We start from the raw sequence: 26,024 nt of genomic DNA, 5'->3' as shown, positions 1-26,024 counted from the left end.
TACAGAAATACAGTATTACTAACTTGGTTTATATTCCCCACTGATAGAATATTAAGGGAATTAAATAGTAATTAAATTGTAACTACTACTGTAGTATATACCTCTTTTCAAAGAGCTTGAAATGATTTAAATAAATCTTCCTGTGCAATAGTCCCACAATGAAGAATATTAATTTCTATTTGTTTGATGGGAAAATTAAGACCAAGAGACTAATTTCCCCATGGTCAGAGAGAAGAGCCAAATGAAGGACTTCCTGATAATAATTTTGGGTTAGGAGTAACGTTCTTACAGCCAAGCTCAATATCCTATATAATAAAAGGGCAATATGCAAATCGACCTAACGGCAGAACGACTGGTTGCTATGATGAACACTGACCACCAGGGGACAGACACTCAACGCAGGAGCTGCCCACTGGTGGTCCATGCGCTTCCACAGCTGGAGTGTCGCTCAGCCAGAAGCTGGGCTCATGGCTGGCGAGCACAGCGGGGGTGGCGGGAGCCTCTCCCGCCTTCACAGCAGCACTAAGGAGCAGTGAGCCAAGCGGTAAGAAGTAAGCAGGTGGGCATTTAGGAGCAAGGGGTCCCAGATTGCAAGAGGGTGCAGACCGGGCTGAGGGACCCCCTGTCCCCTGCACGAATTTCATGCATTGGGCCTCTAGTACATATATAAAGCTATATTTTTAATTAGTAGATTTAAAAATATATAAATTATATCAATTATTGAATTTGTTTTTGCCATATGCATAAAACGACAGACATGAAAAACTCACATGTGACAAAAATAACAGAAACAATCACTTTAAAATACAGGAAAACAGACATTTTTAAAGCATTATAAAATGACAGTTTTATATGTATTTCACAAGAGCCTGCTTTTTGAAGAAAATACTTACATGCCAGAATTGCATCTTCATATTTTAGCTACCAATAATAACAAGGGACAAAACAAGCACAAAGGAAAGCTTCATTCATATAAGGTTACAGCACAATATGATGTCACTGTAAGCCAAAGATAGTGTTCTACCCTTACCTTCAAGATATAAGACATCCTCTAAAGTGAATATGTAAAGAAAGAGAAGATGAGCGTGAGAGATCAATGGTTACAATGACCAAATCCATTTATCAATAGTTCTAAAACAACATTTGAAATGTTAGTGTTATCATAAATTACACAGAGAGAATATCATCACGTTTCCCACATTAGTTTTAGATGCAATATCATCATGCAAAAGCCCAAGGAATACAGTTCTGTGAAGAATAACAAATGTTGAAAATAACTAAAATACACACTGCATAGTAAGAATTTATTAATAACTCTCTTCTCCCAGCAGAAAAAAATAATCATGCCTTAGTTTTAATGGATTAGTTCTGTGAAGGATTAAGTCAATTTTACCCCTCAAAGCTCACCTTAATTTGAATTTAGTAACTGACAATTACGAAATATCCATCATCAAAGAGGGGACCTACATGACTATCAAGTAGTACTCCTGGTTTAGGTAATCAAAGAAAAAAATTGGATGATTGCAAGTATCACAGGTCAATTTTCAAAGCAAACCTGTGGGACTGTTTCCTGGCCAAATTCTGAAAAAAGGTACATAATGAAAATAGCTCAAGAGTTATTTTTCCTATCATGTTGGGTTAAAAGGATAAAATAGTTCTCCAGTGTCCAAATATTGTTCCATTTTTACTACACTAAGAGTTGAGGCAACAATCGAAACAGTAGCATGTGTTTCAAATAAAAACAAACTAAAAATTCAGCTAAGTCTTCATCATTCATCAAAACACATATGATAGACAAATATATGCTGTCTTTGCATCATAACTCTAAGATGTGTCTCACAACTGTCATAAACTTAAATCTTCACTCACTAAGACCATTTTAAGGAACAGTTACATTTAAATGATGATCTTTTCTAAAAGCTAAAATGATGAGCAACAGGTTAAGGGAAAAAAACGACTATTTGGATGGAAAAGGTAAACTCCACACAGCTATGGAAGCTAGTGACTGACATTTCCTGATTGCAACTTCGAGAGAAAAAAAAGCCTTGAAATCCCCACACTACCCAAATACAAATGTCCTCTACAGTTGACTTAGAAGACTCTTTTTTAAAGACATTCCTTTTGTTAAATTCTTTTCTTTTTTCAACTCTAGCAAATAGTTCAGACTTTCATACTTCAGACACATGGCTTGTTCCCATAAGACTCTACTGATTTGGTTCAATAGATCGAAATGATCCAAAAAGCAGAATTGTGTCTGCTTGGTTGGAAATTCAACTCTAATGAAGTGGCTCTTGTTTGAGATGTGTATACATCACCACCAATCTAAAAATTATCATATCATCATAAAGGTAAACCAAAGGCACCTCAAGAGGAGGTTGGGGAAACTCAGTACACATAAACCCTGTGGAAATTCAATAAATATTTGTAGATAAATAATGAGGAAAAGGAAAATTAAGAACTAAAAAAATCACCCTAGCTGGTTTGGCTCAGTGAATAGAGCGTCAGCATGTAGACTGAAGGGTCCCAGGTTTTATTCTGGTCAAGGGCACATGCCCAGGTTGTGGACTCGATCCCCAGCAGGAGGCATGCAGGAGGCAGCCGATCAATGATTCTCTCTGATCATTGATATTTCTCTCTCTCCCTCTCCCTTCCCCTCTGAAATCAATAAAAATATTTTTTAAAAACGAAATTAAAAAATCAGTGAATCAAGCAATTCAAGATTGACTGACATGTATCACCTAGCATAAATTCTAAGCACATTCCCTCAGAACTATTGGTAATAAGCTACAAAATTAGCTTGTCAGAAACATTTTATATCATATATAGTAAAATTACCTCTTTATAACCTAGTGCTGCTGATGGTCTAAGTGGAGGAGCAGGTCGTAGACAACTTAAACTCCATGGTTTTATAATTTGAGGAGGCTCCAAGGGTCCTCGGGGCTGTCCAGTAGAGCTAAAAGACTGGGAAAATATCTGATGAGATGTTGGCAATCTGCCATTGGAAGCCAACCTTATGCCCCACAGTAAGAGAACATCAATAGTGTCATTGGACCAGCAGTGCCAGCCACAGAAAGGAAAGAACAAAAAACAAAAATCTCCAGTTTGAGAACTTGCACTTTCCAGTCAAGATTATGGGGTCTCTATGGAATAGTACTAAATGAACTCAATATCCCATAATCCTGTTCTCCCTCTCTCTTCGGCAATTTCATTAACATCAGAATTATTTTTTCATTTATAAGGGAGAATAGTCAAAATTTAATGAGTTTGGTTATATGTTTAGCACTCATTAGATACTTAAATTGGTCATTTCATCAGAACAAACATAAGACAAACTGTAACAAAGTGAAATAACTAGCCATCAATTGGCAAAGCTAATATTTGAACCCAGATCTGATGCCAAAGCCCTTGTTCTTCCTACCACAACACACAGTTCCCCAAACTGGAATTTTGATATCACAGGTTTGAGTGTTAATAGACAACACAGCATATCTTTGATATCACTCAGCAAGTACAGTAAAATTTCAATTCAAATTCCATGAATAGCTAAATTTATGATAACTTGGAAGAAAGCAATACTAAGAGTTTACCCTTGAAGGCTACTGAGTGAATATGATAGTATAAATGAGATTACATGGAGATGCTTCAATACTTATGAAGATAAGCTATTGGTTTTGACTTAGCACATTATTAATATGAGAACAATAGTTGCTAAATAAAAATAAATCTTGTCTATCATTAAAACATTTTAGCAGGATTTCTGGTTAGAAAAACATTGCTAGCAGTTAGTTGGTAGTCCAAGTTAAGGTCAAACTAAACTGCACACATTTAAGTAAAACTTTGTATTAATTTAGGTGGACCTCTCTCTACAACAAGAAATCTGAATTAGTGAGGTTTAACTGTACTTCAAAACCTACAGATATAGACTACCCAAAGATTAAGGGCATGTTCACTGCTTCTTATAAGTCCTCAGCAGACAGGATTTGACAACTCAGTAATCCCTGGACAGAACAAATGGACTACTTACAGAATGAGCACTACAAGATGATGATGATGTCTTGGATAATGAACTGCAGGAGGCAGGTCCTCTAATCAGTCTATACAGCTGTTCCAGCCATTCCTGGAAGTCCTGGTTGTTGCTGCAGTGGACCACAATTCTCTCTAATATGTGACCTGCATCACCCGCATTTGGAAACAAAAGGCAAGGAGAACCTTGAGCTTGCCTCATTCAAAAACACATCACACAACTTGGAATTAATTGTATATTTTCAGGAGTTCTTATACCTATGGGAGAACCTTTTTGAAACTACAATATAAAGAACAGCCGAGACCGGTTTGGCTCAGTGGATAGAGCGTCGGCCTGCGGACTGAAAGGTCCCGGGTTCGATTCCGGTCAAGGGCATGTACCTTGGTTGCGGGCACATCCCCAGTAGGGGTTGTGCAGGAGGCAGCTGATCGATGTTTCTCTCTCATCGATGTTTCTAACTCTCTATCCCTCTCTCTTCCTCTCTGTAAAAAATCAATAAAATATATTTAAAAAAAAAAGAACAGATACGCTGTGATAATAAAGAAATAGTTATATCTGATTTATAAATCTGTCCTTGATTTCTACTGCTTACGGAATCTTAGAAGTAGTATAAAACTTCACTCTAAACAAACTCACAATCCAAAAATTTAAGTATAGAGTCCATTTAATTCATAATCTAAAGTGAGAATATTGTAGTTTTACCCAATATCAAAGTTGAAACAAAATCCAATTAAGACTGGTTACACCTAACACCAAATCTTTAACTCCCTATTGGGAAAAAGGGGGATAAGGCCTGGGGCCATTATCCCAGTGTTCACCATTGCACCATATCAGTACATAAAGTACAAACCATTGACCTGGCAGAAGGGACAACAGGCTAAAATGTCAGGGAGCCAGGCATTTTCTCAATTTGTGAAAAAAGTTTTATGGCTTTTCAGCACTTTTTAGAAACATAATAAAATCTTGCTAATTCATAGGCTGATGATAAAATTGCTGATAAAATTCCATGTCTTTGGCTTCTCTTCCACCAGAGAATAGATGGCAGAAAGGGGAGAAAATTGCATTAACATAAGTCCATTTTGTTATTTCTTAGCTCTAACAAGTAGCTCTAATGCAAGAGAAAATTGAAACTAATGACAAAGCTGAGGCTTTTGAATGACCAGGAGACTTCTCTTCTCTGTTCTATAGTTGTACCCTAATTATCCCAGGAAATGATATATACTTTGCCATGCCCATGCAAAAGTTACTCGTGGACTATATAACAGAAAATAATAGCATTTACTTATTTAAACTCCACTTCTTTCCAAAAAGGATTTAAAGTAGATACATTAAAAAGAGAAAATTACCTACCTGTGATTTCAAATGTGTAGTCATTCCCTTCAATTTCATCTAATCTAGTCACCACCATTCCTGCTATTGGTATTTTTCCCTACCAGGAAAAAAAAAAGAACATTTCCCATTAATTCTGTGGTTGCAAATGTCTCTGCTTAGTTCTATTAGATTTTCTGACCCTCTCAGGAATCACTGCCAGATTATGGCTAGATATATTTCTCTGGTCTGTCAATAGATAATGTTTCCCTGCTTTAAATTTCAATAAGATAAGAAAGAGGAAAAACTGGGTTGTGTTTTGCTAGCACATCCTAAACCATAAGGTCAAGATTTATAAACAGCTTATTTTTCAAACACATTTTTATGAAAAATCAGTAAACAAAGACACAAATTTTGTGAAAATTAGTAATTGCTAGGCCAAGATAAGAGGCAACAGCAATTTATAATACTCCATATTTAAGGAATAGACTGAAAGAAGTTTAATTTCTTAAGGAGTTTAATGATTTCCATCTAAGAAATTCAAACCATATGATGAGACTGTTAGGATGAGGTTCCAGCTTTATAGTTTTTTAACAGTAATGATATAATATGGACGTGTAAAATGCTTTTGCTAATTGATCTAGTTGCAGACTTATATTTCTGTTTATACATTTATAACCAGAGCAGTGGACATTCTTAATAAACCCATTATAGTAATACAAAGGATCTAAGGAACATCTGCTCTTATAAGCTATATACGTAATTACAATGAAGGTTCAGAACATTCTGCCTTTTTTGGATGGAGCTTTTAACGCTATAGTAGAAATATTGCATCTGGATGGAAACCTCTTTTAATTATGGATCCTGCTATTTGTTCTATATGAAATCTACTAACCTGATAGATAAAGCCACTCATCCGAGGACTTGCAGATAACATTATCAAGACATTTGAAAATAACATGAGGTACCGCTCCTCTTTTTCCTGAAGTGGAATGAAAAAGATTAAATAAAGAATAGAAATTGGACATTTTGTTTGTTAAGAATTTCTGGCCCTAGCCAGTGTGGCTCAGTTGGTTGGAGCATCATCCCATACACCAAAAGGTCATGGGTTTGATTCCCGGTCAGGGCACATATCTAGGTTCAGTCCCCAGTTGGTACATGTACAGGGAGGCAACTGATCGATGTTTCTCACATTGATATTTCTCTCTCTCTCTCCCCCATTCCTCTCTCTAAAATCAATAAACATATCCTCTGGAATCACTGTTTTGTAACAAAGATCTTACATAAGGCAATGAAACATGAACAGCAAATTTAAAAGAAAGATACTCAACTTAAAAGCACAGAACTAGTTGAATTTTATTTTGAAATGGATATAAACCGAGTCTCTCTCCTTCCCATACATAACAATTAAATATAAATAACCCTGGTTGTTTCCCCAAGTATGTAAGCTTGAGAAGTCACACAATGCCTTCCTGCCCAAGCTGCAGCCAGAGCACAAGATAACTATCTAGGCTCACAAAAAGAAAACAATTTTATTTTGAAAAGTAGCAAAATAAAGAGGTTTTCAGTTTATAGGAAATTTATTATGTTCTAACATGTATGTTAAATTCTTATTTATAAAATTACTTTTAATTAGTAAGAACAAGATAGTTTTTGCATATATAAAGAGAAGTATATACTTTTTTAATGGCACTAAAGGAAATTTTACACAGAAGGATTTCTCTGAACTCCTTTAAACAGATATGCAATTAGTAGATGCAAACAATTACATTCAGCTTACATGTCCATCCATCTTAGCTTCAATTATCCTTATACCTATCTCCATCACCTTCTTCCCACTTGAGAAGAGCAACCTTTAGAAGCTAACTCTTCTAACAAGGGCTTTCCATCCTTTCACATCTTTCTCTTGCCTGGCTTCCTTCTATAGATATCTCATCTCCTTCTTCCAGCAGCCTCATCTATTCAATCAGCTTTTTCTTTTTGCTTGTAACATATGCACATTACTTATCATAATAGGCTTTCACTTGCCCCTGTGACTACTTATATAAAATACTTCTTGTTATATTTCACTGGTCTATAAATAGATAATGTTTCCCGGCTTTAAATTTTAATCAGATAAGAAAGGGGAAAAACTGGGTTGTGTTTTGCTGCCTTCATGTTCTCCCTATTGATCCCTACCTACTTGCTTTGTTCTCTTAAAGTAATCAATAACTGCCTTCTAGCAAAATCCACTCGCTTCTTCTTGGTCTCCATGCTCCTTGACCTCTGAACCTTCTGTAGCACTCAGCAGGCTGACCATTTTCAAATGCTCTTCCTGGAATTTACATGACTCCACACTGTCCCAGTCCTCCTCTATCTTCCTCTTTGTCTTTTCTTTCAGGCAGTGATTCTTCCTCCCTTCATCGAAGAGGTTTATCCAAAGATGTGAAACTCTAATAAACTCTCTGCATAAACCTCCCCAAGAGGAGTATCTACATTTTAAATGAGCTTGCTTATTAACCCTATGTAATGAATCTCTGACAGAGACCTGTCAGGGAGCATAGGAAGATGTTTTAAGAGTGGGAAGGCAATTCTAACACCAGATAAATCATACCAGTTGACATAATCAACCTTCCTCCCCTACTCTACCCTCTTCCTAAAAGACATAATACATCTTCAGCCCTCTGTGCTTCTCTCTGGGTATTTACTTCCTTGGAAGGCCCATTTGTCAGGGACATCTAAGTCTCTGCCTCTAACTCTGACCTCCCACCCACATTTCTATACTATTTTAACAGCTACCTACAAGACATTTCCACCTGAATACCTACAGTCACTTGAAAGCTAACATGTCTAAATTACATTCGTTATCTCCTCTGGCCCATATGTCACAACTTCCTATAGACTTTCCCTTCTAAACATGCCTGAGATTTGCCCCTTAAGTTTCATTCTCTCCACCACTACCTTCATCAGGGGTACTTATCACTTTCCAACTCAGCTACACTTTCTGTTTCTAGCCCCACCCCCTCCATCTTACCTGACATATACGGTTGTCAGATAAAATATCCCTTTCATTATGTTTCTCTACTACCAAAGTCTCATAGTTTCCTATTGCCTGCTGCGTCAATGTGAACTATTCTTGTCTGACATCCAAGGTTCTTCATAACCTGACTCTGACTCAATCAACTTCTCCACTCTGTCCAACATGCTTCCTCTGCTCCTAACAGACTAGCTTCCTCACTGTGCTGTAGAAAAAAAGACCATTTCCTGTTCTCTTCTGGAATAAAAATGACCTCTACCTTACAAAATCCTCTCCTTCCCTCTACATGGCCCTCCTCCTCAAATCTTATCTCCATAAAATATTCTTCTTACTCTCTTCCTTCTCTGAACTTCAATAGAATCTATTGTTGAGATTGCACAAACTGGCATTGACTATTTTGGTTTGTTTTCTACTTGCAACTTGTGTTTTAATCTGTTCTTAAGAAATTCTTTGAAGGCAGAGAACAATGTGTGTTCTGTCTTCCTATCTCCCATAGCACCTAGCAGTATTGGGCAAATAATAGGTGCTCAGTTTATTTGAATGTTCGAGCATTTGACCTTGATTGAAGAATAAAGGAAGAAAAATGTGAAAGATGGAAAAAATGGTGTTGAGATTTGAAACATCTTACCTCACATGTTCCGTACTGTACCATTACTTGTGACATAAACATTACATTTCCCAATGTTTTAATATCCTCCCCTTCCCATGCCTGAATAGGTTCAGAAAGTATCTGCAACTCCAGCTGTTTTCGTTTTCTTAGATCTTGGCACTGTCCCTATAGAAGGAAAGCAGAGGAATAGAAATTCTTATGAAACAGACCTAAAACAAGACCAAAGTAATATGTGACTTTTGAGTCTCATAGACTTCCACTGAGTTCCGATTCCTCACCATGAATCCCATCACTGATGTCTTGACAGATGGAAAAATCCACTACTCTAAATTTCTAGCCTTGAGTCCCCAAAAGTTTTGTGAGGAAGAGCTACTTTTCATCTTGCCAAAATATCAAGATACAATGGAGGAAGGAGCTTGTTTCTCCTTCCCTGCAAGGAGTATGGGAAGACAAGTAGCAGAATCACATCAAACAGAGCCAGGAGACCAATTGGTATATTCAGATCTTCTGGATGATGTCCTTGCTCTAGCTCCTCTCAATCTTGTCTACCTGCATAAATAGTGCTTTAATTACAAAGCAATTTTATTTTTCTAATACATGCTCAGTTTCCAATCAACTAACAACTTAATTTAAATTTTAAAAAAAAGTGACTCCAGGCTTGGCCAGCATGGCTCAGTGGTTGAGCATCAACCTATGAACCTACTGGCCACGGTTCAATTTCCGGTCAGGGCACATGCCCGGGTTGTGGGCTTGATCCCCAGTGGAGGGTGTGCAGAAGGCAGCCAATCAATGATTTTCTCTCATCATTGATTGATGTTTCTATCTCTCTCTTCCTCTCCCTTCCTCTCTGAAATCAATAAAAAATATATTAAAAAAATAAAAATAAGTGACTCCAGGAATTACAGGAAAAGAGAAAATTTAATTCTTTATGCCACAGTGAATCAAACTAATCTTATAATAAACATATGTACTACCCTATACTTTAGTTAGGAACTACTAGTAAATTCTATTAAAAATACTAAATTAATTTTTAATCCTAAAAGGATTGGAAAAAAAGAGATACACCTGAATTTCATGAGTACAAATGAAAAATACAAACCAAGAAACAATAGGTGGGACATAAATACAATACAACACACACACACACACACACCATTGCTTCAGAAAGTGTGAAATTATCTTAGAGTAATTTAACAGTATTCATTACAAATTAAATATAAAAATAAGCATATGATTAGTTATGTCACTGTTTGCAAATGAATGTCAGTTTTTTTGGATGTGTTTTCTATAAAATTATGCTGCCCCTTTCAGCAAAATGGAAACTTGAAGAAATAAATTCATTGTACATATATTTTTGAAGCATCTATAGTGCAAATAAACATAGTATCACCATCAAAGCAAGTTTTACAACATGTGTTGAACTGTGTAAAACTGCCAATGTTAGACTATTTTTTATCCATAACAGCAATTTTAACCTAATTCCTTATCCTGGTCTTCAATTTTCTGTTTAACCATGGACATGTCAGGTACTGATCTTTCAACAGCATTAAAAAACGAGGTGATAGTGAATGTTGCATCACAACCTTATAACAAGAATCAATAACTAAACATTAATCTCAATCACTTAGAATGCTACAGAAATGTCTCAACTGAAGCTAAACTTAGTCAGTTGCCCAAAATAATGTTTTATTTCCTCCTAAAATGCCACCAAGTGGTTTTACATCAGTTGGTATCAAGAAGTCATTAGCTATCATGCTCAAGATATAAGATTACAGGTACATTTGATAGCAATCTATATAAAGCAATTGTATTTTAGTAGGTTTTTTTTTTCCTTTTAGATTTGATGAAGAATTTTTTTCATATGCAAAGAATAGACTCACACCTTTTGGCATAAGTAGATGAATCTAGTATTGATGTCAGTTAGTGAACAAGTTGCACCAACATAAGGTGAGCAACACAGGGGTAAAGACAGAGACTAAAGGAAACCCCCCACCTACACAGCAATGCTTAATGTGGCAGAGGCTTCAAATGTGAGTGCTTTATACCCTCAGACTGGCAACCTTTCTTAGGTAAGCATGATTTTTGGAAGACAAATTTAAATGAGTCAATCCCAGCAATATTGTCACTAGAGCTTATTGTTTCCACTCTAAAGACCTTTTCATAAGGAAAGAAATGTTACACACAAATTACTCTTTTAGAAACACAGCATAAAAAACGGAGAAATATAATTTTAGAGCATCACCTACCATGAGTGTTTTGAATGCTACGATGGCTTTCAGAACATCTTGGTGATCTGGATGTGTATCCTATTAAATGAATACATTTTAAAACAATATTAAAAGAGAACAGATCAGCAGTTTCCAGGGGTTAGAGGTGAGAGAAGGGTGTGGCTGCAAAGAGACAAAAAGAAGAAATTTTGGGGATGATAGAACTGTTCTGTATCTCAATAGTGGCAGTGGTAACACAAATCTATGCATGTGTTAAAAGTCATAAAACTGACTTCAAAAGAAAAAAGTCAATTTTAATGTACGCTAATGTAAAAATATTTAAAAAGCATTTGCAATCTAAGCACCACCAATTATTAGGTGATTAAGAAATTAAAACCTGACCGGAGAACTCAGTTGGTTAAAGTATCGCCCTGATGCACCAAGGTTGTGGGTTTGAACCCCGGTCAGGGCATATGCAGGAAGCAACCAGTGAATGCATGGATGGGTGGAGCAACGAATCAATTTTTAAGCCCTAGCCACTGTGGCTCAGTTGGTGGAGTGTTGTCTGTACACCAAAACACCAAAAGGTTGTGTGTTCAATCCCCAGTTGGGATGTATGGGGAAGGCAACCAATTGATGTTTTTCTCTCACATCAATGTTACGCTCTCTCTTTCTCTCTTTCTCTCCTCTCCCCTTCCACTCTCTAAAATAAAATTTTTAAATTTTAAAAAAGATATGAAAATGGCTGGTAACACATCATTATATTTGATAACCACATATTAAGTGTGGTTATTGAGGCAAAAGTTAACATTTTCTTTTTTGCTGTTAATAAATAATAATTGTTTGGGGGGCATCAGTCACATTGTTAGTAAATGACAATAGATAGGGAATAATGGAAACAGAGTGGTGGTTAAGAGAAAAATCGATCCAATCTCATCTCCTAAAATGCTTCTTTTTTCTTTCAGCAGACTCAAATGGCAAATGGTGTGGGGGGGGGGGGGGAATCCAAGTTTTATACCATATATGCCTTCTTAAGCAAAGTTATTACATATGGTCTGCAATTCCACAGTACTTACAACCCCAAAAAGTGGACAGCTTCAAAAATTGCTTTGAGAAATGCACATCTCCATAACTGTTTATGAAGGAAAAGTAGAGCTTCTTAGGGGTAGATATACACCTATATGGGGTTATATGAAGTATAGATATGTATCTAACATTGGGGATATATATGTACCTAACCTTTGCAATTCAGCTGGAGTAATGGGAAGACAATCTGCTGCTCGACCAGCCTTGGGTGATAAAATAGAGAGATGAACAGACTAGGGGTCTGACCCAAGCCAAAACCAGCATTGTTTAATGAAAGGAAAGGTTGTATTCTTTTAAACTTAAATTTATCCTTACCCAAATCAGCTATAAAGTTCAGGTTCTACTCTTCCATTAGCCATCAGCCATACTAAACAATCAGAAAGCTGGATCAAATGTCTCACTGGTGGTGAATCGGTGCTAAGGGTGTGTATTATCTGATGGTGGAAAATGGAAGGCAGCCAAGACAGGTAACTGACAGCAAATGGAGGTAGGAGTCGAAACGGGCTCTGATACAAGGAAGGCCAAGATAGAGGATCCAGGCAGTAGGAGATCTAGAGATTTTTCTCTCTGAATTAAGTGTATATTCATAGTTCAGCACTGAGCAGTAACAGAAACTGAGGCCACTAGTTTCTGGATTTTTTGATAAGCAAGGAGGGGCAAACCTCAAACGGTTCATCAAATTGTTTAAGCTTTTGGAAAGGCATCCAGAGGTCAGCACCTTTCCAAGCCCTAACTGAAATTTCATTCCAGTGGGCTTTACTACTAGTTCCCCACTGCCTCCAGCTTTCTGGCAGGTCAAATAACCTGAGAATGTGGTTTTGCTCAGAGTAAATGCTTTCAATCCTTACAAATGCTGACAAGACAAGCAATGTGCAACCTTTTTTTTTTTTTTTTTTTTTTTTAGAGATAATCAAACCCTTTAAAACCTCAAACCTTTCCCCAGACACAGGAAGAGCAAGTAGGGTGAGTGCAGCCTCCCCTAGCAGGCCCTCCTTTCCCACCCACACCTCAAAACCCCATTTTCAAGAGCAGCTCAAGAAGCTATCCCTGTTATTTGTTTTTTTAATAAGAGCGCCTGGCTCTTGGTAGAAAAAAAAATTCAATTATCAGGCCTCATTGAAATCTTAATATTTAGAAAACATATGGCTATGTTACAGCTGTGGCAAGTTAATTGTAAGTTTATAAACAAAAATGTGAGGGGACCTTGATGTAGATGTATGGATGCATAGAGAGATAAACTAATATTGGACCCATTTATTAATCTTTAAGGAAATACAAGAATCTTCCATTATAATCCAAAGTCGGGCAGCCGAATGACCACAGAGCTCTAGAGATAAATATTCCTGCCTATATCCCACAATAAGGTTTTTCATATACCAGAACAGAAGATTTCCTGGACGATTTTGATTGAACCACCATCTACAGATGAAAGGGCAGAAGAAAACCTAAGTCAACAAGTTAGCAGAGACTTGAGGGAAGCAACAGGACCAAGGCTGGGAGGGGGAAAGGAGAAAGAAAATGATCATGAATATTTAATAGTAAAGGGTGGATATCATAAGTTCATGGTGATTATAGTTTATAACATTGTATTGTATACTTTTGTTAAGAGAGTAGATCTGAAGAGTTCTCAGTATAAAAAAAATGGTAACTATGTGAGATGATGGATGTGTTCATTAACTTGATTGTGGTAATCATTCCACAAGATTTGTGTATATTGAATCATCACATTATACACCTTAAGAAAATCATGTTGTATAACCCAATATACACAATTTTTGTTAGTCAATTATACTTCAATAAAGCTGGAAAAAATAAATAAAAATGCATAAAGAGTAAAGAATATTCTGAGGGGGAAAAAGAATGCCCCCTTATTTTGCTGCACAAAAAGGAAAACCAAAACTCTGGAAAGAAGGGAGATTGGGTCAAGAAAATTTGGAAGCTAAGGCTTTTTCTGAATTCTGCAGTCAGGCTAAGTTTGAAGGCAGACTGACAGCTTCCTCCAAGAGCAGAGCCCCATAATTTATACATGAGCTTAAAAAAGCTCACCTTCCCTTACCTCCATATGCCGTTCCAACTCTTGCAAGAGAGTAACATACTTCTCCAGTCTCATGAATGGTTTGCTGAGGCTTGTTGTTAATATGAGGATACCTGGGCTGGATGCACCTTGATTTTCCATAAATTGCTCCAGTTCATCACTACCAAAAGGACAAATACAAATTTGTTACTGCTTAATATTTCATGAAAAAAATTAACTGAACATTATTTAATGTATTTCACATAACATAAAAAATAAAATTTTGTTTCACTAATCTAAATGCTGTCCCTTTCATTTTAACTTAATCCAATAAACCTTTATTCAGTTCCTCTATGCAATCAGCACTGCACAGAGCGCTGGGGCTACAGTGGTGAGCCAGACATTCATGAACCCTGGCTTCATTTACTCAACCAACAATTATTGCATCTGCTAAGCAACAGGTTCCATTCTCTGCTGGGAAAACCACAATGAACAAAACAGAAATCCCTACCTATAAGGAGACTGCATTCACGGGAATAGGACATACAGTCTATCAGATGACCTTGATATCAGGTTTTAAAAGCTATTTACTTGTCGCTTCAAACATCCTAGTTATTGGCTGGTCAGATGCCAAGGGTAGCAACTCACCAAGTGCTCCCTATCACCGGAGCACCCACTTGTATTGTTCCAGAATCAAGTACTAAATTCAGATAGCAGCCTGTTTGTATGCCTAACTATAAAGTCACTTAGCCTAGGATCTGAAACCAGTATAGCAAGCTACCCAAACAACTTGGTTAAAATTAAAGGAGAGTATATTAACAGTTTATTAACTATGTCCTGTAAATTGTTTATTCTCAGCTTGTACTTTCTCTGCCCTTTAAGCACCATGTGGATTGTCTTCACCAACAAGATATTGAGTCCAAAGGCTGCAAGATCATTTTAATATACATTTACACAAAATATAATTAAAGAACACCTACTGCCTAACTAAAGCATATTTTGAAACTTCTATCACTTGATTCCTTTACCTCTTTGCTTGCCCATGCATACCCAATCAGTCACAAGTCTTCTTGTATCTGTTTATTCCTTTCTATTCCCACTGCCATGGCCTCAGTTCAGGCGTTCTCATCTTATCTGGTTCACTTCAATAACCCAACTGGTCTTCTAGGCTTTTTCACTTCTGAACTATTCTGAATACCACCATTTTAATCCCATTGCTTTCCTGCTGGAGAACCTCTGATTGCCTATGAGATCATGTCTTAACTTTTTTTTAGACTCCTACTGGCCCCACCAAGCTTTTTCATCACCAACAGAAACCCTGAACTACTTATTGTCCCTAGGACACATCTTATCCAGTGGTCCCCAACTGTGATGCATTGCAATAAGTTGTGAAATGTGTTCAATAAAACTTATCATTATTAAATACTAGGAGGGTTGAGAATGGGGTGGATTACAGGTTATCCCTATTAACAGACATTCTCCTTCTATGTTTTCTTTTTAGCAGGAGAGAAAAGGATGGAGCTTCAGTTAATGTCTCAGCGTCCTTGAGTATCACATGTGTGTCAGAGGGTGAAAAGGACTAAGAATAGCTGCCTTAAGGAAAGCTAAATCGCATCTGAGTGGTCACATTTAATAATTAATGTTATTTTAGCAGTTTTTGCAATCTTGCTCCAAAAGCAGCTGAAGGGAGGGAAGTGCCCAAAACTTGGAGTCATAAAACAGATTTGTTGTGGGCACACAGTGCAAGATACAGATCTTGTAACATAGAAACCCACACCTGAAGCCTGTATGATCATATTAACCAATGTCACCCTAATAAATTTAATAATAAAAATTTTTAAAATAATAATAATGGATTTTCAACTAAAACAAACAAACAACAACAACAAAAACCACAACAGATCTGGTGACCCTGGATCAGTGACCTAACCTCAGATGACTCATCTGTAAAATAGAAATAAAACCTACTTCCTACTACAATTATTAAGATTAAATACTTGGGGTTTATAAAGCTACTATTTCATGCTAAGATCCTTGCATACATTGGTTCTTATTTAATACTAGAGGCCCGATGCACGAAATTCGTGCAAAAGTAGGCCTTCCTTCCCCCGGCTGCCAGCACCGGCTTCCCTCTGGCACCCTGGACCCGGGCTTCCCTTGCAGCCTCGGCTTCATCTGGAAGGTCGTCCGGAAGGACGTCAGGCCTAATTAGCATATTACGCTTCTATTATTATAGATTCACAACATTTTAACACAGGTGTTATCCTCATTTTACAGATGAGAAACTTGAGTCTCAAGAAGAATGAGTAACAGCATGTACATGGCTAAGTTGGGGTTCATACCCAAATGTGAAGTCAAAGCCTCAGGTCTTTCCATGATACCACACTGCCTCTGTATAGGAAAGTATTTTATAAATTTTAAAGTAGTCATTTATAAATTTTAAAGTAGACATTAGTCAAGTTTTTAAAAAGGAAAGAACATTATACAGCATTTTTATTACTATTATTATTATTCCAAGGCAAATACCTTGCTAAAATAGCATCTTTTAAAACTACATTTTTAATTGAAATTTAATTGATGTTTCATTTCCAACCAAAAGCATAAAGTGCACAAAGAGGTTTACAAATTCATGGAATATAAAATATAATTAGGAAAATAACTGGAACTTGGAGAGTGCATTTGAGTAGAAATGTAATTTAGAGAAAATCACTTTCCTAATTTCTTTTCAATTTACTAAACAAGCCTTACTTTTTTCTTTCCATGACTAAGTAACTGCGCATATCCTCAACATTCTGCTCTAATTAATATAAGTGATACAATAACTAAAAGTAAATGTAATGTGTTCGCTGTTATTGCTTCCCATGCATATTTTAACTTCTAGGCTTATTAAATATTATAAAAAGCTTTTAAATTGTTCAATATAATATGAGAACATTGGTTATTGGAAATAAAAAATATTTTACTACTGTAATTGAAAGAAAGTTTTTAAAAAGGAAAGAACATTATACTAGTACAACAAAAGAACAAAACTATCTCATAAAGCAACTGTCTTCTATGATAAATAGATTATAAAATGTACATTTTTCACTTAGCCAAATAAATTTAATATACAAATTAATATACACAAGAATCAATACAGATTATGGCAAAAGTAGGTTTACAGTTGTGAGTACGGGACACACAGAGTTTATTCTTGTGTTATTATTGATTAATTATTGTATTATTTTCTATATGAACAACTGTAAATCTACTTCTGCCCACCCTGTCTATCATTACACCAAAGAACAATCTGTCTTTAAAATGCAGTTTTAATTTTATACGGCTTGTTTGAAATCGGAGTTAAGACTTGCTTTTCAAGCTTAGCATGTTCTATATATATGATATGACACAACAGAAGCATTTCTCAATGAATAAACTTCGTTTGAAACTCAACATACATTTATCTCATAAAATTCATGGTGGATGAGGTTCTGGTATGTTCTGGGTTGGGCTGAAAAGCTCAAGAAAACTATCTTACATTGTAATATAACTACAGAGCTTAACCACATCATGTACCTGTGTTTTTGTGGAACCTCTGCATAAGATTGCTACTTTGAATAATGATAACTCTACCTAGAACAGCTAGAAAAGGATCAGATATTTATTTCCTCTCCATACCAGCCTTTCATGGGAATCACTGTGGCCTGGAAAGGTGAGGTGAGACATGAGGATCTGGGAGGCCCTGGCCTCTGGCCAGTGGAAAATTCCAAGGATGCCGCTCAATTGGGTTGGGTAGTTATCTATTATCCCTTTTTCATTTATCCAGTCCCAGAGACTAAGCTGTCTGCTGCTTTTTTTTTGTCCCCACCACATTTTGTTTGTGTCCACGCTCACTTTCTCCTTTCCCTGGATGCTCAAAGACAGAAACAGAACAGAATCTAATCTCAGCTTTTTTCCTGTGCTCCTTGTCCCTAAAGCAAGGACACCATTCTTTGGGTTTTTCCTAGTCTTCACTACTGACAACAGTGATAACAGAGACTTAATAAAACTAATAAGAGGAAAAGTACACTGTGGTTTTTATGGTAGTTGCTGCAATAGAGACAGATCTGTCTTAGCACCAAATCTTTCCTCCTCTCTATTAACTCCAGGTCCCTCTCCCTCATGCAAAGAATGTACACCACACTGAAGCATGGGAAGAAAGTGGTTATTTTTGTAAGGGAGAAACATGAGCTACAGCAGCAAGCCAGAGGGGAGAAAAGGGGGAAATCCCAAAAGACCTCACCCAGGGGATAGTAAAAGACCGGGGCAGCTATTCAAATATATGTAAATCTGCGAACACACCAAGGCTGGAGTCTGCTTATATATCCAAATTCAGATGATACATTACTGCATTTTTTACAAGGCACCAACAGGTAATCATACAGTGTTAAGGCTGCATGCTTTCTCATTGCCAACTGCCACACTAATTTCTGGTATGATATTGCCCCCTACAGGCCAAAAGGATTCAGTTCAACTGACTGGTCTGCTTAGGCTAGGAGTGATTTTCCTGCTTGTAAACATCTTACAATTCATCAGGGAAGGAACAGAAATCCACCAAAGTCCTTATTTCATCTTCAACCTTCCGCTAACACAGGATTTTCATCTGAATTTTCTGTGAATTTTATTCAGCTATGCTTTTCCTCTAGTATGTCCGCATAAATTAAAGATGCATGTAAATTAGCTGAGATAATATTAGAAGCACGTCTGAGGAAAATCCCAAGTATTATCATTGAATTTTCACCCCTTACATGTAAATAAACCAGTAAGATAAAAATTCAATTCTGGGAGACTCCAGTGAATCTTCTTCCATTTCTAAGGATATTATAAATCTCCAAAAAGAAAATCACTAAGCAAAAATCAAGCAAACAGCGTAAAATAATTCCTCCAAAAGTTGAGAATATTTAAATTAACAAATGTAAATCATAAAGTTAGAAGAAATATCTATTGTTATTTATAAAATTAAATTCATAATATGAATAAATTCAGTCAGTAACATTTTAGCACACAGAGTTACCACAGAAACTTCTCTAAATACTACAAAAGGCTGTTGTTTGAGGTACACCATTTCTTCCTGATATTTATCCAAATTGCTGTTCTCAGACTAAAAGGAAAAGAAGAATTGTGGGTATCTCTTTTTATTAGTATTAAGAAATCTGTCCTTATACACACAGGATGTTTATGCACCCATCACAAGAAAAACGCCCTTGAACCATTTTTTCTTTATTGAAGATAGGTTGTAATGTATGAAAACATTCTTGGAAATGATAAAAACAAATTCAAGACTGTGGTTCTCTCTGATGAGGGAGGGGGAATCAGGAAATATTGGAAAGTATACACAGGACTCCAATTGCAGCTATAGTTAAGCTGAATGCTTTGTGTACTTGAAATATCACATTTTTTCCAAAAAAATAATTAGAAGCTGGTAGAAGATGAATAAAGTAGAAATGGGGAGTAACAACAACTACCTTGTGCTTTATGCTGTAGATTTCGTATACATTATTTCATTTAATCCTCATACCAACCCTACAAGGTAGGTGATTTTATCCTCATTTTACAAGTGAGGAAACTACAGGTTAGAAGTAAGTGAATTACATTGGGTAACAAAACTTCTAGGTGGCAGAATTGTAAACTGAAACAATATTAAAGTGGTAAAAAAAATTACACTGAGATCAAGGAGTGGCACAAAGGAGCTTAAAAGGAAATGGTAAGGAGTTTTACTTTCAGCATGTTGGCATGAGATGCTCCATGGACCTATTTCCCAGTGAAACAAGGATAGCTGGTGGACACCATAGAAAAAACAATTTTAAGTCTCTAGAAATTGTCTTAATAGCATATGATACATGAAAAAACACTTATTCAAGAAAATATTCTAAAACTCAGAACAAGGAGAGTTCAGGCATGTGAGCCATGACCTACTATCTCCCACTCTCCTTTCTTTCCAGCTCAGCTTGACACAAGCTCCAATCCAGGCAAGTGTGGCCAAGAAAGGCCTCTCTCTCCCCTCAGCTCCCAATTCAAGGATAAAAGACCTCACTAGCACATCTCATCAGCTTCAATTCTGAGTTGATGAAGCTAAATTCCTGGCAAGTGTGGATTAAAAAAAAAATAAACAGGAATGTGTGACCCAAAAACAGGTTGGGATGGAGAAGACAACAGAAATGATCTGTGAATGTGACAAAATGTCAGATTTAATAAAAACTTCAAAGTATTAATTATAATGTGTTCCAAGAAAAAAAGGAAACCATGCTTAAAGAATTAAAGGAAGCTATGACAATGTCTTATCAAATAGAGACTATCAGTAGTGAGAAATTATTTAAAAGCACCAAATGGAAATTCTGGAGTTACACTGTACAATAACTGAATTTTAAAATTTCACTAGAGGTTCTCAATGATAAATCTCAACTGGCATAAGAAAGAATCAATAAACCTAAAGATAGAATGACAGAGATAATACAATCTGGAAAAAAAATAAAGAAAAATGAATGAGCTTCAGAGAAATGTGGGACATCTTTAAGCACAACAACATATGCATGATAAGAGTACCAAAAAGAGATGAAACAGATAAATAGAAAAAAATAGTTGAAAAAATAATGATTAGGGGGGGAGAAACCAAAATGGCGACAAAGATAAACAACTAAACTGCTGCCTCGAACAACAATTTCAAAAATACAACTAAAAACAAAATGTCTACCACCCAGAACCACGGGAAAGCTGGCTGAGTGGTAGATTTACAACTAAGAATAGAAGGGAGCACAAACGCTGGAGAGCTGAGGTATGGAGGCGCGCGAAGCAGGCTGGCGGCGGGCGACTGGGCACGCGGCTTTTTTTCAAACTGAAGGGAGACAAACTCCCGATCACTCTGAACTCCAGTTTCTGGGGACACGCGGGGAGACGCCTACGGGGAGAAGCTGGACTCTCGGCCATTGGTCGGAGAGTGAGAGTGACTTTTCTGCAGAGGTGCGCCCAGCAATCAGGGTTTGCTGTGCTGGAGCAAGGAACACGGGGACTTGGAAACGTGGAAAGGCAGAGACAGCTGAAGGCAGCCATGGGCGTTGGCCATGCCCCAACCTAGTGACGCCCTGAGACCCCGCTCCACCCTGAGACCCCGCCCCGCACATTCTACAAACCCGCCCAGGCTCCACACAGTGGCTTTTACATATAAATGGCCTGTTCTGTGGCAGCTCAACCAAATTAACTGCAGCTCCAGTCAGACTGCTCCAAAACCACCCAAGCAAAGAGGAGAAAACTGTAGCTCTTGCTGTAGCTCCTGCTGGGAGGCCTCAGACCTGCACCCCATTGGAGATCCAGACACTAGGATATCTAGTGGTCGGTGTGGATGACACCAGATTTCAACCACTCTCATAAGGGACACATTCAAGAGGCAGACTCAGTGAGCACCAAAGCCCTACTGTGTCTCCAGCACAGCAATTCTTCCGTTATAGACACAGCAGGTCCTCATAGCCAATTGGCCTGGAGGTCAATTCCTCCCAGTGTACCAACAGCAATCAAGGCTTTTAACTACACCAAGACTTTCCACTCAGCCCACAAAGGGGTGTACCAAGAGCAACCACCTAGGGTGATTGGGGAAACTGAGCTACCGGCCCCTATAGGTCACTGACCACACAAAGCCACTCCATCAACACAGGGAGGCAGCCAAAATGCGGACACACAGAAGTATGTCACGAGTAGGAGAGATGGAGGAAAGCAAACTAACGGACAACACAGTGTTGAGAACCACATTTATAAGGTTACTCAAGAATCTTCTAAAAACCGCTGAGAAACTTGAAGAGACCTTCAAGGACCTTAATGAGAATACCAAAAACATGGAAAAGGACCAGTCAGAAATTATGCATACACTGTCTGAAATAAAGAATATACAGACACTCAACTGTAGACCACCGTACCCGAAGAGTCAAACCAAAGATCTGGAATATGAGGAAGAAAAAAACACCCAACCAGAGAGGTGGAAAGAAAGAAGAATCCAAAAGTGTGAGGATAGTGAAAGGAGCCTCTGGGATGGCTTTAAGCATACCAATATCCGAATTTTTGGGGTGCCAGAAGAAGAGAGAGAGCAAGATACTGAAAACCTATTTGAAGAAATAATGACAGAAAACTTCCCCCACCTGGTGAAAGAAATAGACTTACAAGTTCAGGAAGCACACAGAACCCCAAATAAGAGTAATCCAAAGAGGACCACACCAAGACACATCATAATTAAAATGCCAAGGGCAAAAGATAAAGAGAGAATCTTACAAGCAGCAAGAGAAAAACAGTTAGTTACCTACAAGGGAGCACCCATATGACTGTCAGCTGATTTCTCAACAGAAACTATGCAGGCCAGACAGGAATGGCAAGAAATATTAAAAGTGATGAATAGCAAGAACCTACAACCAAGAGTACTCTACCCAGCCAAGCTGACATTCAGAATTGAAGGTCAGCTAAAGAGCTTCACAGATAAGAAAAAGCTAAAGGAGTTCATCACCACCAAACCAGTATTATATGAAATGCTGAAAGGTATTATTTACAAAAGAGGAAAAAGAAGAAAAAAGTAAAGATAAAAATTATGAACAACAAATACATATCTATCAATAAGTGATCCTAAAAATCAAGTGAATTAAAAATCTGAGGAACAGAATAAACTGGTGAACATAATAGAATCAGAGGCATAGAATGGGAGTGGATTGATAATTCTCAGGGGGAAGGGGTGTCTGTGTGGGGGGTATGGGAAGAGACTGGACAAAAATCATACACCTATGGATAAGGACAATGGGGGGGAGGTAAGGACAGAGGGGGCGTGGGAACCGGGTGGTGGGGAGATATGGGGGGGGAAAAAGGAGAAACAATTGTAATAATCTCAACAATAAAGATTTATTTTTTTAAAAAAGAAAAATAATGATTAAAAATTTCTAAAAATTGAGAAAAATAATATACACATTCAAGAAGCTCAATGAATTCCAAGTAGGATAAATGCAAAGAGATCCACAGACAGAGAAATTATAGTAAAAATGCTGAAAGAAAGACAAAAAGAATATCTTGAAAAAAAAGAAAAAGGAAAAACAACTCATCATGGACTAGGGAAGCTGAATAAAATTCATAACTAATTTTTATCAGAATTAATCGAGGTCAGAAAGCAGTGGAATGACATACTCAGAGTAATGAAAAAACAGCTACTAACCAACAATTCTGTATCCATTCAAAGTATCTTGTAAAACATTTGGAATGAAAACAATCTCAAATAATAAAAAATTGAGATAATTCTTTGCTAGAAGAGCCACCTTACAAGAAATACTCAACTTACAGCATAAAAGCAAGTAAATCCGGATATAAAAACATACAATACCAGTACAGGTAGTCATGCAATTATGAAAGGTAATCATGCAATTATAAATACATATTTCTCCTTCTCTTAACTGATATAAAAACAATATTATAAAGTAATATTATATAATTGTACTGTTGGACCTATAGCATATAGAAATGTAATGTATTTTACAAAGGCAGTACAATGGAGGTGGTTGGGAGCAAAGTTCTATTGGAATAAGGATATGATACCAGATAGTAACTCAAATCCACAGAAAGAAATGATGATAACCAAATAACAAATAAGAATGTTAATAAAACAAATGCCATAAATATATCCTTGCTCTCCTTTCTTCTCCCAGTTTCATTTGTAGATATAAAAGTATATTAAGCAATCATTACCAGTATAACTATGTATTATTGTGTTTTTAACATATATAACAATAGCACAGAAAGGAAAGAGGAGACAGCTACTAGGAGTAACATCTGTGTATCTCACTAGAATTACATTAGTGTAAACATGAAGTAGATATTAACAAGTTAAGATACATATGGAAAGCCTCAAAACAACCACTAAAATTTTTTAAAATTACTAACGGATTTTTTTCCCAGCTCTGCCATGTAAAGAGCTTAAAAGGCATCCTTACTGTCTTTGTAATAAGAAAAAACATGAAAAAAGAAGATGGCGACCAGCAGGAAGGTAGGGAGAGAGAGAGTGTGAGTGAGGAACCCATAGAGGAGAGTGTTGATGTGTGTGGTGTGTGTGTGTATGAGCTAGGGTCAGTTAGATTCTGCACGTCTTCCAAGGGGCTGCCTAACCGGGCAGTCCTAGACGGCGGAGCCCCCCCGCACAAAGCGGACACATCTCCGTGGCTGTTGCGGATGCGGAGACCACGCCATCTTGAGAAACAGAGCTGCCTGAGACTTGGATCCTGGCTTCTGACACAAACCAGGACCCTGCAGCCACTGGGGACAGAGAACTGCGATCACACCTTCAGACCAACAAACAACAAGAATCCAGACTTCCCGGCAGAATTCCGTGAGTCAAAGAGCCAATCCCCCTTCCCGCAGGCGCGCAGACAGCGCCATTTTAACTGATAGACCCGCCCCTCGCCCAAGGCGCAGAGCTTTGCACAGGGACTTGCTCCCCCTCAGGGAATTTGGCGCTTGCGGGACAGAAGCAGCTCCCTGTCGGGGAAATCTGTCAGTGCTCACAGAGGGCTCCCCTTCAGAGAATTTGGGGGAATTTGGCTTGCGGGTCACAGCTCCCCCTTCGGGGAATCTTAGTGCTTGCACAGAGGGGCTTCCCCTTTGGGGAATTTGGCGCGCAGGATGGACTCCGCCCCCCTTCCGGGACTCCGGTAGAGTGCATGGAGCCAACTCACTTTCAGGAAATTAAGAGTGTGCGCCCTAGCCGGTTTGGCTGAGTAGAGAGAGCACACACACGACGCAGTTCCACTTCAGGGAATTTGGCACGCCGGACACAGCTGCCTGGGATCCCTGACTCACAGCGCATTCACACTAAGAGCCAGCGACCCCAATTGTTGGTGCATGCACACACAGGGATCCTGATTCTCAACGAGAAACCGCACAAGGCAACAGAGACTCTGACACTCGAGTCTTGGTGCAGAAACAGGGAAATTCTGACTCCTGACACATGCTAAGGATCTCATTTTCGGCACATACCAACAGTGTGGTGCACAGGGCCCCTGATTCTAAGTGTGCACACGAGACCACATGGAACACTGGGGACACTGACCCTGGACAAGTCTGGTTCCCACCAACCAAAGGCAGCCACACGTCCTAGTGTCAGAGCACTTCAGTGAAACTCGGGTGGAGCGAAGTCCCCACAGCACACGACCCAGGTCCACGCAAACGGAAGCTTGAGCTTTCTGGTGATAGCCAGAATGGGGAAAAGAAATAACTCACAGAGGAAAGAAAATGTGGAGTCGCCAAGAAAGGAAATCAGTGAAACTGAAGCTTGCGACATGACCGAAAAGGAATTTAGAGTAATGGTCATGGAATTTATACATCGGATGGATGAGAAAATCAACAACTTATGCAACAATCAGGAAGAAATGAAAAGTGATATAGCTACAATCAAAAACACCATGGAAAGTTTCAACAGTAGACTACAAGAAGTAGAGGACCGAAATAATGAGTTAGAAGATCAGGTACAGAAACAAGCTCAATCTGAACAGCAATTAGAGAAAAGAATTAAAAAGCAGGAGGAAAGCCTAAGGGAGCTTCGGCACAACATGAAACGAAGTAACATACGTGTAATAGGGCTGCCAGAAGGACAAGAAGAGCAGCAGGGATTAGAAAATCTATTTGAAGAAATAATGACAGAAAACTTCCTGGATATGGGAAAGATAAAAGTTACGCAAGTACAGAGAGTCCCAAGCAGGATCAACCCCAAAAGACCCACACCAAGACATGTC

General features: G+C 37.9%; 1 protein-coding gene across 1 annotated transcript in view; it reads right to left on the bottom strand.

The window, feature by feature from the left end:
* ARHGEF6 (Rac/Cdc42 guanine nucleotide exchange factor 6) overlaps nt 1-26,024 on the bottom strand; it is a 142,702-nt gene that overhangs the window by 14,685 nt on the left and 101,993 nt on the right. The window contains exons 10-17 of the mRNA XM_008159144.3: nt 14,308-14,446; nt 11,205-11,264; nt 8,977-9,123; nt 6,228-6,314; nt 5,375-5,453; nt 4,025-4,170; nt 2,836-2,961; nt 1,031-1,051 (exon numbers count right to left, since the gene is read on the bottom strand). Coding sequence (XP_008157366.1) covers nt 1,031-1,051; nt 2,836-2,961; nt 4,025-4,170; nt 5,375-5,453; nt 6,228-6,314; nt 8,977-9,123; nt 11,205-11,264; nt 14,308-14,446 — 805 coding nt within the window. The remainder of the gene's footprint in view (nt 1-1,030; nt 1,052-2,835; nt 2,962-4,024; nt 4,171-5,374; nt 5,454-6,227; nt 6,315-8,976; nt 9,124-11,204; nt 11,265-14,307; nt 14,447-26,024) is intronic.

Source organism: Eptesicus fuscus, chromosome 1, assembly GCF_027574615.1.
Source record: "Eptesicus fuscus isolate TK198812 chromosome 1, DD_ASM_mEF_20220401, whole genome shotgun sequence".
In the NCBI taxonomy this organism is placed as follows: Eukaryota; Metazoa; Chordata; class Mammalia; order Chiroptera; family Vespertilionidae; genus Eptesicus; species Eptesicus fuscus.
The sequence above is the reverse complement of the archived record's forward strand: the minus strand, read 5'-3'. Positions and strand labels throughout refer to the sequence as shown.